Source organism: Vicia villosa, linkage group LG5 (assembly GCF_029867415.1).
Source record: "Vicia villosa cultivar HV-30 ecotype Madison, WI linkage group LG5, Vvil1.0, whole genome shotgun sequence".
Lineage (NCBI taxonomy): Eukaryota > Viridiplantae > Streptophyta > Magnoliopsida > Fabales > Fabaceae > Vicia > Vicia villosa.
The window spans coordinates 45,412,071-45,424,685 of NC_081184.1; the positions used below are offsets into that span (position 1 = coordinate 45,412,071).

The 12,615-nt window shown below is 38.3% G+C and overlaps 1 protein-coding gene across 1 annotated transcript; it reads left to right on the plus strand.

Annotated features, from left to right (window-relative positions):
- The first annotated feature begins 536 nt into the window (after positions 1 to 536).
- On the plus strand, positions 537 to 2,453 carry LOC131604594 (uncharacterized). The gene is made up of 2 exons (XM_058877026.1): positions 537 to 1,235; positions 1,281 to 2,453. The coding sequence occupies exons 1-2, from the start codon at positions 537 to 539 to the stop codon at positions 2,451 to 2,453; spliced, it is 1,872 nt and encodes a 623-aa protein (XP_058733009.1).
- Positions 2,454 to 12,615: the final 10,162 nt, after the last annotated feature.

Sequence of the window (12,615 nt, forward strand, 5' to 3'; positions counted from 1 at the left end):
CTGATGAACCTGATGAAGAATCCTATCTTGGAGAACTCACCAAAATTGAAATTTCTAATGGCTTCTCTGAGACATGTGTAATAAATGAGAAACTGTGTGCAAAAGTGAGGGAATACATAAGTATCAATAGATTTCTGCTAGAAGAAAGAGCAAGCCTTGTGATGGACATTACAGATCGGGAAAGAAAACTGGAAAAGTCAAATGAGAGCAATAATCCCAAAGGTCTGTCTCAAAGCAATGTCATAGAGAATGTTGCAACAACATCTAAAGACAATGTGACAAAAAAGGGTATGTTGGGTATTTGCTACCAAACCTTATTATAGCAATTAACCAACGTGAGGGAATATTATTTGGGCTTTGTCAAAATCCATGTTTTGAAATTTCCCTCACTCAGTGTGCATATAAAGCCCCCTCGATCCCCTAATATTTTAAAAATGGCAAACCTTCCTAGTAGTTCTACTAGCTAATTTTTGAGATTGATTTACATCTGTTTCTCTCACAAGTGTGAAACAAGTTTGGGTTATCTAAGGTTCAGAATGTCTCAGCAATTGAATGATGAATCTCCCAGTTCAGACTCAGCAACACCAGAAGAGTCCTCTAACCCTAATAGGGTTCTTAAAGTTGTCCCTTTAAGGACAATTAGCAGTGACGAAGTAAAGGCCACAAAGCCTAAAACGACTCATGCAAGACGACCCAAGGAGGGTATTCACAACAAGGGCACCAAATCCTCAACATCTGCTACCATGGAGAAACTTACTAAAGAAGGATCCAAGTTTGTCGATAGTGCAATTACCAGGATTGTTAATCGTATTCTGAAGGAGAATCATCAAGTGCTTGGAATAACCATTCCACTTCAAACCATAATGGCTGATCCCCCCAATAACACCAGTAAGGCTGAGGCTGTTCACACCGTTGATAGTGACCTAGAAATCAACAAGGATGAACAAGGGGTAACTAAGAATACCAATGTCACCGAGGATGTCGATGACATTGGAAATAATATGCACCCTAAGGCCAATACTGAAACTGATACTAATGTGGTAGACTTAGATGAGTACTCTGAAGACGAATTACTTACTTCCTTGAATCCGAGTGTAGCCAACAGGCTAATGACAAGAAGAAAAGGCAAAGTTGTTGTTCAAGGATCACCAAAAGGGAGGACTCAAGTGAACAACCCTACCAAAGACACTGTCAGAAAGAAGAGTACTTCTGCAGGACCTGTCAAGAGCAAAGATGTTACCTAAAGTAAAGGGGTTGGTCCTTCAAAATCTTGGAGCAAGGTCATTCCAAAGAAAAGAAAAGAGCGGGAAATTGTTGAACCTGAATCTGAAGTTGAAGTAAATGTCCCTGACATCCCTTCAAGGAAGAAGCCTACAACCAGTAAGCTTGTTGCTAGTATCCCTGAAGTTCCCATTGATAATGTATCTTTCCACTATGCCTCTAGTGTCAGCAGATGGAAATATGTTCTTCAAAAGAGATTGGCTGTTGAACGGGAATTGGCTCCAAATGCTCTGGAAAACAAGGAGGTCCTAGAACTGATTCAAGAAGCTGGACTGCTAAAAACTGTGTTCAATTTTCCCAAATGCTATGGGAAGCTGGTCAAAGAATTTGTGGTAAACCTATCTGAAGAGTGTGACAATAGCAGAAGTGCAGACTACAGAAAGGTGTTTGTAAGAGGTAAGTGTGTATCGTTCTCTCCTTTTGTGATTAATAAATTCTTGGGAAGAACAGATGAAGCTCAAACTGATCTGGAAGTAACAGACAACCAAGTCTGTCAAGTGATCACAGCCAAACAGGTAAAAAGTTGGCCCATGAAAGAGAAACCAACTGCAAGTAAGCTGAGCATCAAGTATGCAATGCTTCACAAAATAGGAGCAGCTAATTGGGTTCCAAAAAATCACAAGTCCACTATCTCAACTGTGCTTGGTAGATTTCTGTATGCTGTAGGAACAAAGGCAAAGTTTGATTATGGAACATATATTTTTGACCAAACCATGAAGCATGCTGGAAGCTTCAGTATTAAGGGTCCAATTGCCTTTCCATCCCTCTTGAGTGGTATAATTCTGGATCAATATCCAAACATTCTCAACGAACATGATGTGGTGTGCAAGAGAGAAAGTCCCTTGGCTTTCCATTACAAACTATTTAAGGGAAAGCATGTTCCAGACATTGTCATGACATCAGCTGAAACTTCCAAATCTGAAGCATCAGTCAGTAAAGCAGAAGTCATAGCAATCCTAAAAGAGACTTGCAAAGAACTGGAAGCTAGAAAAATGTCTCTTGAACAAATGATACGAACTCTAGAAATGGATGAGAATGAGGAGTTTGCAGATATAGAAGAGATGGAAGATAAAGATGATCAAGAAGTGGAGGAAGAAAGTGCTAGTCCTGCTGATGACTCTGAGAAAGAAAGTTCTTCAGACACCTCAGCTGGCTCTGACTCTGAGCAGTAGTTGCAACTAGAGTCTAGTGTGTTTATTTTTGTTTTGTTTGATTTGTTTTGCTGTTTTTAGTTTTGTGTGTTTTATTTTTTTCGGTCAGTTTTATTTTTGGACTTATTTAAACTCGTTGAGAGAGGAAAAGACACTTCTTTTGGCTTTGGCAACAATTGTGGCCAAATAGGGGGAGAAGTAATATGTGTCACCCCAGAACAACAAGAATGGTGGTTGTGTGTGATCAACAATTCTATTTTCTTATCTTTGTGTTGATCTGTTTGTGCTTGTGCTACTCTTGTGGCTTGTGCTTGTGCTTCTATTGTGGACTGTCTGTTTTTTTGTCTGAGCACTGTGTGCATACTGGTGATGTATGCTGTTTGTTTGTATTAGCCTGTGTTTGTTTTAATTATCCGCTGCAAGTGTTTCTCTGGTATGGTGTGACAGGATGTTTTAGCCAAAAATTTGCCTAAGGGGGAGATTGAAGGTGTTTTGCAGGTTGGCTGCATTATTGGTAAAACATACCTGGTTGATTGTGTTTATACAGGTTGCATATATTGTGTGGAGCTAATAAAGGTTTTGTAAGGAATGTCATGATCGATGTAATGACATGCATGTGTGACAGCAGAAGCTGTTATTATTTGTTGATTGTGTTTCCTGATTTATCCTTCTTATCAGTTTAGGAAACTTTTTATTGAGTGCTGCACATTTAGTCCAGAAGATCCTATTGACAGCACATTGTGTAACAGACAGTTGACGTGTGAATTAGGTTAACTTTGTTAACCCTAATGTATGTCTAAAAAAGCCCAAGGCTGCTTATAAAAAGACCTGCAATCCTAATTTGGAACGCAGACAGAAGATTATATTTGTGAAGAACGGCTGTTCTGTAACTGTCTCGTGTGATCCAAACAATTATCATGTTGATAATTGTTGTGGAGTAATTTATTCTGTTTCTGTTACTTGTGATCCATGCTATTATCTTTGATGATTGCGTTGGAGTTAGTTTATATTTTAGTTGCGTCACTCTAAGCTTTTAAGCACGAGTGTGTGTCTCTTGATTGAAGCTTGTAAGCAGATCAAGGTGTGTCTTTGAAGAGTGTCTTCTATCTGTAATTGTTTATTGTGTATGTGTATCACTGTTGTGATTGAGGGGGAGTGGAATGGAGATATTCCATATCTAGGTAGAACTTAGGTAGAAGTGTCATTGGGTAGTGATTAAGTGAGGAGTTGTAAACTGGGAGTTTAGTTCTGAATTGATACTGCTGATAGTGGACTTCATCCCTGGCTTGGTAGCCCCCAGAGTAGGTTGTTTGAACCGAAGTAGGTAAAAAAATTTGTGTGTACTTTATTGTTTTATGCTGTTTATTATTATTGTCTGTACTGCGTAATTTTGGATGTCATAACATCCAGTTCGACATCGAGCGTGTGTTACTAGAATTTTCATATAGGATTGAGATTGTATGCTATTGATTCAATAGAGAAATAGGTTCTAGGTTGGGGTTTTGGACATTTAGGTTCAATTTGATAAATTATGTGTAATGATATGTTTGTGATGATTGATGGTGTTAGATGTGTTTATTAATTGGTGATATAACATGTAATGCTTGTAAATTGATTCTGTTTTTCGTGTACAATCGTAATGATTCGATTGAGTTGTGTTTGGGGAACTTAAGTTGCTGTAAAAACTCGTTTTTGGGGTTTCAGGTACGAAGTAACCGATTACTTGAGATGCAGCAATCGGTTACCACTGTTGGTTTTGGTGTAATTATTGTTGTCTGGGAGGCAGTAACCGGTTACAGGATGTGAGATAACCGATTACCGCTGTTACGAATAGGGATGTTGGTCTGTCCGTCAGGCAGTAACCGATTACTTGAAATGAGAGAACTGGTTACCGCTGAGTATTTTGAAGAAAATAGTTACTGCCATGTGTAGTAACTGGTTACTCCATTTGAGGTAACTGGTTACCACTGAACATTTTTCAAATAAAAGTTTCTGTCAGTTGCAGTAACCGGTTACTTGAAGTAAGGTAACCGATTACTGCTGTGTGTTTTTGAAAAATAATAATTTTTATAAAATTCATATCTTTTGAACCGTAAGTCCGTTTTGGGTGCCGTTTTGAGCGTCGAGTCGATAATTTTGTTTCCTTTTTAATTAAATAACTCAAGGAGTAGTAGCTTGTTTTTATTTTATAAATTCGGTATTTTCGAATTGGTGAGTTGTGATGGATGTGTTGTACGCGGTATTGTGATGATGTAAATACTCTATTGTTGATGTGTTGGTTTGATGTACTCGGTACATGATTTTGGAATGTGTTATTGTCTTATGCACTGTGTGATGAATTATATTATGATCATGTTGTTCATATGATTGAATTGGTGAGTAGCATGAGATAGATGATACATGCATTTCTTAATCATATGGTGACTGTATTCCGATAGAGATGGACCAGCGGTCACTAATTCCCATTATGTGGAATTAGTGCTTGGTACCACATGCATATAGTTGCAATGCATTAGGTGTATGAATCATTATAACATGAATGGAAGTAAGCCAATGTTATAATGTTGTGTGTTGATTAATGTTTGTATTTGGTGGATATGTATATAGTTTGAATGTATTTGCTATTGGGTGAATATTATACTGTTGCTGTTTTATCGTTTATGAACTGATAACATTGTTTAATAGCGAATGAGACTCACCCTTACTGATGATATTTTTAAAATTAAGGAGTAGCGGATCGTTCTTGATGAGGATTACTCGTAGAGTTACTTTGTTAGTTCGGTTGTGTCAATGTCATGCTCTGGTCTTGTAACACTGGGGGACATTTATTCTAGAATCGTTTGATGAATTATTTTCCTATGTTGGGATAATATTTTGTTGGTTTTTAAAATCGGTGAATTTTTATGTGAATTCCGATTGTTCGATGTTATTCAGTTTTGAAGTACTTCTGTTGTGTTAACATAATCACTAAATAATATGTTCTGACGTTCTTCTAATGCATGACATGGTTTATTGTTTTTAATATTATGAAGTTGTAATACCCTTTTTATGTTTTACTCTGAATTTTATTTGATATTGCACGGGGTTTTAGAAGGGTGTTACAATAGTGGTATTAGAGCATAGTCGGTCATTCTGAACAGAGTCTTATTGTCATTATTTCCCTTGTATACGATTAGTGTAAGAGTTAACACTTTCGATACTTCTGTTCTAATGGAAATTGTTTTGTGAATTAGCAGAGAAATGGTTGGAAGAGGTGGAAGAAACGATGATGCGATTGCTGAGGCTTTGGGCATGATTGTTGGTGTACTGGGAGGGAATGCCGATGGAGCTAGGATTGGTGCTGACAGACAATTGAGCAATTTTCAGAGGAACAATCCTCCGTTGTTCAAAGGCACTCACGATCCCGAAGGCGCTCAGAAGTGGCTGAATGAAATTGAAAGAATTTTCCGAGTGATTGATTGCAATGAAAATCTGAAGGTGAGGTATGGTACTCACATGTTTTCTGAGGAAGCTGATGACTGGTGGATTGCTAGTAGAGATGAACTCGAGGCTGCTGGTGTAGCAATTACTTGGGCTGTGTTCAAAAGAGAATTTCTGAGAAGGTATTTCCCTGAGGATGTTCGGGGGAGGAAAGAGATTGAATTTCCCTCATCTCTTTTATTTTTCAGAACTCTATGTGGGAAGGGAACTGGTGGCACATACTCCTTTTCTTTATTTTTTTCAGTTTCGACCACAACAGAAGAAGGAGAAGAAAGTTCAGAAGTTACCTCAATGATTTTTTTATTCTTTTCAGGGGCTGTTTCTGTAACTTTTCTGGATCGCAAAGAAATAGCGCTCACAATAGCATTACCATTCGGATTGACAACAGTTTGTGCTGGAAGTTGGTTCGAACCTTGAGCTTGCATATTATTTATTTGAGTAGCAAGTTGTCCCATCTGTGTGGTCAAGGTCTGAATGCTAGTGTCGGTTCTTTGTTGAAACTGAAGGTTGTTCACGGCCATTTGTTTAACAAGATCTTCCAAGGACGGCCCAGAAGTAGTAGCTGGATGGGGTGGTAATGGAACGGTGAGCTGTTGTTGTGAGGGCTGCTGGTTTCCATATCGAAGCTTGGGATGATTCCTCCAATTGGGATGATATTTGTTGGTGGACAAGTCAGGGGTGTTGTTGTACCTGTTCTGGTTGTAAAGGTTGGCTGCATAAGCTTGAGGCAGCTCGGTAATAGTATCATCTTTCTGAAGAGGACAAGTATCAATGGGATGATCATGAGCTGTACAAATGCCACATACAGTTGCTGTTTGAGGTTTCGCTACTGCAAGTTGTTTGACTAAAGCGGTCAGCTCATCAATTCTGGTTTCTAAAGCTCTGTTCGAGGAACCTTGAATTTGATGTACACTCTTGGTCTGGACAGAATTGGTTCGAGTGGTGAATTGCTGGGAATTTAAGGACATATTTTCAATGAGGGCCCTGGCAGCAGCTGGAGTTTTGTCAACAAGTGCTCCACCACTAGCAGCATCAAGAATGTTTATATCCATAGGTAACAACCCCTTATAAAAGTACTGAATGAGAAGTTGTTCGGTAATCTGATGTTGAGGGCAGCTTGAAACCAACTTCTTGAACCTATCCTAGTACTCAGCCAATGACTCATTATCTTGTCTAATGCCACAAATCTCTTTTTGGATTGAAGCAGCTCTAGAGGCAGGAAAATATCTCTCCAAGAACACTCTTTTCAGAGCATTCCAGCTTGTGATCAATTCGGCTCGAGATCATATATCCAGTCATTCAATGCACCCTGCAAAGAAAAAGCAAAAGCACAAAGTTTTATATGATCTTCGGTGATCCCTTCAGGCTTCAATGGTGTAGAACACACCACCTGGAATTCCTTCAAATGTTTGTGTGGATCTTCACCTGCAAGACCATTAAACTTTGGCAGCAAGTGTATTAAATCCGATTTTAACTCAAAAGGAACAACAACAACATCATATTCAATACACAAGCCATTATAATTCACATCAGGGGCTTCAAGTTGTCTTAGAGTTCTATTGTCAGCCATTTCAAAAGCAAATTCAGAATCAGAAGCAAACAAGTTATGCAAATAGTCGGACTCAGAATCAGACTCAACTATGGTCGGTGAAGGTGAACTATTGTTAGCCTGGCCTGCTCTACGAAGTGTGTGCAAGGTTCTTTCTACCTCAGGATCAAAAGCAACAAGTTTAGGACAAGAAGACCTAGTAGCCAGGACTAGTGCACAACAATGCAACAACAAACGTGAAAATGCCAACTATGTCCCTAAAACAAACACAATGAAGAAAATCGATTAAAAAGAATTCAAAAAAATAAAATAACACCGAAATTAATCAAATGACAAAAAAATAGAATTTTGATAATTTTTTTGGATTTTTTTGACTCTATGAAAACAGAAAATAAATCATTAAAAATAGTAAAAAGGCTTTTTTCGCGATTCGAAAAATTTGTCACATAACTACTTCGTAGTAGGTGACTTTTGATCGGGGAATTTTTTCGCACCTAACTGTCGGGACAGATTTTCGAAACGGTGAAATTTTCCCAAAAACCGATTTTTCGACTCCAGAGGCGTTATGGCCGAAACCGCGAGGAACCTATGGCCAAAACGCACAAACACTACACCTAAGACTCTAATATCAGTTAATATTCACAAGAATCCCCGGCAACGACGCCAATTTGATCCGCTGTCGCGCGCGGGTCAAAAACGAGTATTTTGTAAAACGTAGTACAACGACAATGGCTCGAGTCGTATCGCAAGGATTCTTGATTTTTATTAACTAAAAGCTAAATCGATTTAGGGGGGTTTAGTTTGGTCGAAAAAATGATTATCAAAAGTGATTATGAAGATAAGCTGTTTTGAAATAAGTGATTATATAATAAGTCAATCTACCGATTCGGTTCCTACTAATCATCGATTATTATAATTTCACTACCCTAAGCGGATTCCATTCCTGTTCGATCATAAAATCAATTGACAAGCGCAAAAATTTTATAGAATTATATTTCCCGTTTGCCGAATTAAGCATTCGGTTAAACAAAAAGGCGAATTAACGATTAAGCATACGATAAAACGCATAGAAATTTGGGAACCATATATCAATCGAACCAAACAATCTACTCTACGAATAATCAGATTAAGCAAATGATAAACTCAAAGTAGAATTGAAGGAATTAGAATTATAATGCAAAATTATATTAATCTCATAGTATTAGAACCTGAACACGGTAGATTAACTCAAAAGGATTAGTTCGCCATGGATCAATTCGTACAAGCTTGATTTTTTCGTGAATGGAAGATGGATTGCTACAGTACCGTGGCTGCTAACCTAAGGGACAATAGCACAACCCGTTTTACAATCCAACTGGGTCAAACATACGACCCAGGCCCAAAACCAATTGACCCGAAACTTAACTAAAACTAGTGCTGCATCTTCAACGAATTTTCTGGCCCTTCTACAGTCCGATTCTGACTTCGACTCCAACATAATAATTGTAGCTCTTTCTCTTAGCTTTCCGTCGATTATTAGAACGTCTCAATCGGACTCCTGAAACTCCAGTTATGATCGTTTCCGTGCAGACTGCTAAAGCTGAAAAATAAATACGAAAATCAAATAACAATAAAAATAAATTAAAATATAAAAACATAATAAAATAGAAAAATAAACAAACCAAACCATAGAAATGCCTAAGTACAAACATAAAGGACTGTGCATCAAAATGCACTGATCAACTGTTCTTGAGTATATGCTTCCAAGTTTGTTGAGCTGGCGAAGTATTTATGTTCACTATAACAATGATGAAGCGAGTGAATTCTTAAAGTGTGTTAAGTTTGAGATGGTCTCCGTAACGAAATCAAATAGGGTATCAGATATCAGAGGATTCATAGATTTACTGACTTAGTAGATTGTACTAGAATCTACGAAGAGGACAATCTCAAGCTAAAGTCATCTCACTCTCGCAAGTTAGTTGACAAGAAGGGAAAGAAGCCTATGGATAAGGGTAAACCGTACGGTAAGGGTAATCCAAAGGCTGGCGGTTGGAAGAAGCCTAGTGGGGGAGACTCTGGTGCTCTTGTTAGGTGCTATAAATGCGGTGAACCTGGACATCGTATCCATGAATGCAAGAGTGAAGAGAAGAAGTGCTATAAGTGTGGCAAGGCGGGTCACCTTATTGCTGATTGCAAGGGGAAGGCTTTAACTTGATTTAACTGCGGCGAAGAGGGTCATATTAGTCCATAGTGTCCTAAGCCGAATAAGAATCAAGCTGGCAGTAAGGTTTTCGCTTTATCTGGTTCCGAGACAACTCTTGAGGATCGATTGATTAAAGGTACGTGTTTTATCCATGACACACCTTTAGTTGCAATTATAGATACTGGAGCAACTCATTCTTTTATTTCTATGGATTGTGCTAAAAGATTGAATTTAGAAATATCTGATATAAAATGAAGTATGGTTATTAACACTCCTGCGTCGGGTTCAATGACTACTTCGTTTGCTTGTTTGAATTGTCCAATTGATATTTTTGGTAGAGAGTTCGGAATGGACTTAGTGTGTCTTCCGTTGGAACAACTCGATGTTATTCTGGGAATGAACTGTTTGCAATTCAATCGGGTTCATATCAACTGTTTCACAAAGACTGTTATTTTTCCTGAAGATGTCAGTGTTGAGGACTTGGAGATGACTACTAGACAGGTAAACGAGGCAATGAAGGACGGGGCTACCATGTTTATGTTGTGTGCATCTATGGTAGTGAAGGGAAAAGTAGTGAGTAGTGAATTATCGGTAGTATATGACTTTCCAGAAGTCTTTCCAGAAGATGTTAGAGAGTTAGCACCTGAGAAAGAGGTCGAGTTTGCTATTGAATTAATTCTTGGAACGAGCCCTGTGTCGATGAAGCCTTATCGTATGCCGGAATCTGTGTTGGCTGAATTGAGAAGTCAATTAGAAGAATTACTTGAAAAGGAATTTATTCGTCCAAGTGTTTTACCGTGGGGTGCGTCAGTGATGCTGGTAAAGAAGAAAGAAGGTTTAATGAGACTGTGTGTAGATTATAGACAACCGAATAAAGTGACTATCAAGAATCGGTATCCATTACCGGGGATTTATGATTTAATGGATAAACTAGTTGGGGCGTGCGTGTTCAGTAAGATTGGTATGAGGTCTGGGTATCAACAAATTTGTGTGAAGACAGACGATATTCAGAAAACTGCATTTAGAACGAGGTGTGGTCATTACGAGTATACAGTGATGCCATTTGGAGTAACTAATGCACCTGGTGTTTTTATGGAATATTGAATAGGATCTTTCATCCTTATCTCGACAAGTTCGTGGTGGTGTTTATAGATGATATCCTGATATATTCTAAGAATGAAAAAGAGCATGCGGATCATCTTAGAGTTGTATTGGAATTGTTGAAAGAGAAGAAGCTTTATGCTAAGCTATCGAAGTGTGAGTTCTGGTTAAATGAAGTAAGTTTTCTTGGGCATGTAATTTCCAAGAATGGTATTTCCGTAGATCCTGCAAAAGTAGAAGAGGTGTCTTAGTGGGAAGCTCCAAAGTCAGTTTCTGAAATCCGTAGTTTTCTTGGTCTTGCGGGTTACTATAGAAAGTTCATCGAAGGTTTTTCAAAGCTAGCATTACTGTTAACTAAGTTGACTAGGAAGGTTCAAGCGTTCTTTTGGGATTCGAATCCGGCGGAATCTTTTGTTGTTTATTGTGAAGCTTCATTGATGGGATTAGGTGGTTTGCTAATGCAGAATCAACAGGCAGTAGCTTATGCATCGAGACAACTCAAAGTTCATGAAAGGAACTATCTGAATCATGATTTAGAGTTGGCAAGTGTAGTATTTGTGTTGAAATTGTGGAGACACTATTTATACGGTTCAAGGTTTGAAGTATTCGGTGATCACAAGAGTCTGAAGTATCTCTTTGATTAGAAAGAGCTTAATATGAGGCAAAGAAGATAATTAGAGTTTCTTAAGGGTTATGATTTTGGGTTGAATTACCATCTAGGTAAAGCAATTGTTGTTGTCGATGCATTGAGTAGAAAGTCTTTGCATATGTCTATGTTAATGGTGAGAGAATTGGAATTAATCGAACAATTCAGAGATTTGAGTTTGGTATGCGAAGGTACTCCTAATAGTGTTAAATTTGGTATGCTGAAGCTAACAAGTGGTATTCTTGAGGAGATTTGAGAGGGTCAGAAAACTGATGTTGAGTTGGTTGATAGGTTGACTTTGATTAACCAAGGCAAGGGAGGTGAATTAAGAATCGACGAGAATGGTATAATAAGGTTTGGTGATCGTGTTTGTGTTCCTGACGTTGCCAAACTGAGAAAGAGTATTCTTGAAGAAGGACATCGTAGTGGATTGGGTATTCATCCTGGTGCTACAAAGATGTATCATGATTTGAAAGGATTGTTTTGGTGGTCTGGAATGAAAAAGGAAATAGCCGAGTTTGTTTATTCTTGTTTGACTTGCCAAAAGTTGAACATTAAGCATTAGAAGCCGTATGGAGCTATGCAACCGTTATTTATTCCTGAATGGATGTGGGATAGTATATCTATGGATTTTGTTTCTGGTTTGCCAAGGACGATGAAGAATTGCGAAGCTATTTGGGTTATTGTGGACAGGTTGACGAAGTCTGCTCACTTTATACCGATATGAAAATTTTAGTAACACACGCTCGATGTCTTACTGGATGTTATGACATCCACAATTACACAACACAGATAATAATAATAGAACAGCATAAAACAATAAAGAACACACAGAATTGTTTACCCAGTTCGGTTCAAACAACCTACTCTGGGGGCTACCAAGCCATGGAGGGAATCCAATATAAGCAGAATTAGTTCGGAGTTAAACTTTCCCGTTTACAACTCCTCACTTAAAACCTACCCAATGCAATTCCAACCTATTCCTAGACCCGAGTATCTCCACTCACTCCCCCTCAATCACAACAGTGATTACTCATAAACACAAACAATTACAGAGAGAAGACACTCTTCAAAAACACACCTTGATCTGCTTAAAAGCTTTAATCAAGAGACACACACTCGTGCTTAAAAGCTTAGAGTGAAAATAAACATACACAACCTATTCCAACGCAATCATCAAGGACAATTGCTTGGATCACACGAGACAACTACAGAACTACGGTTC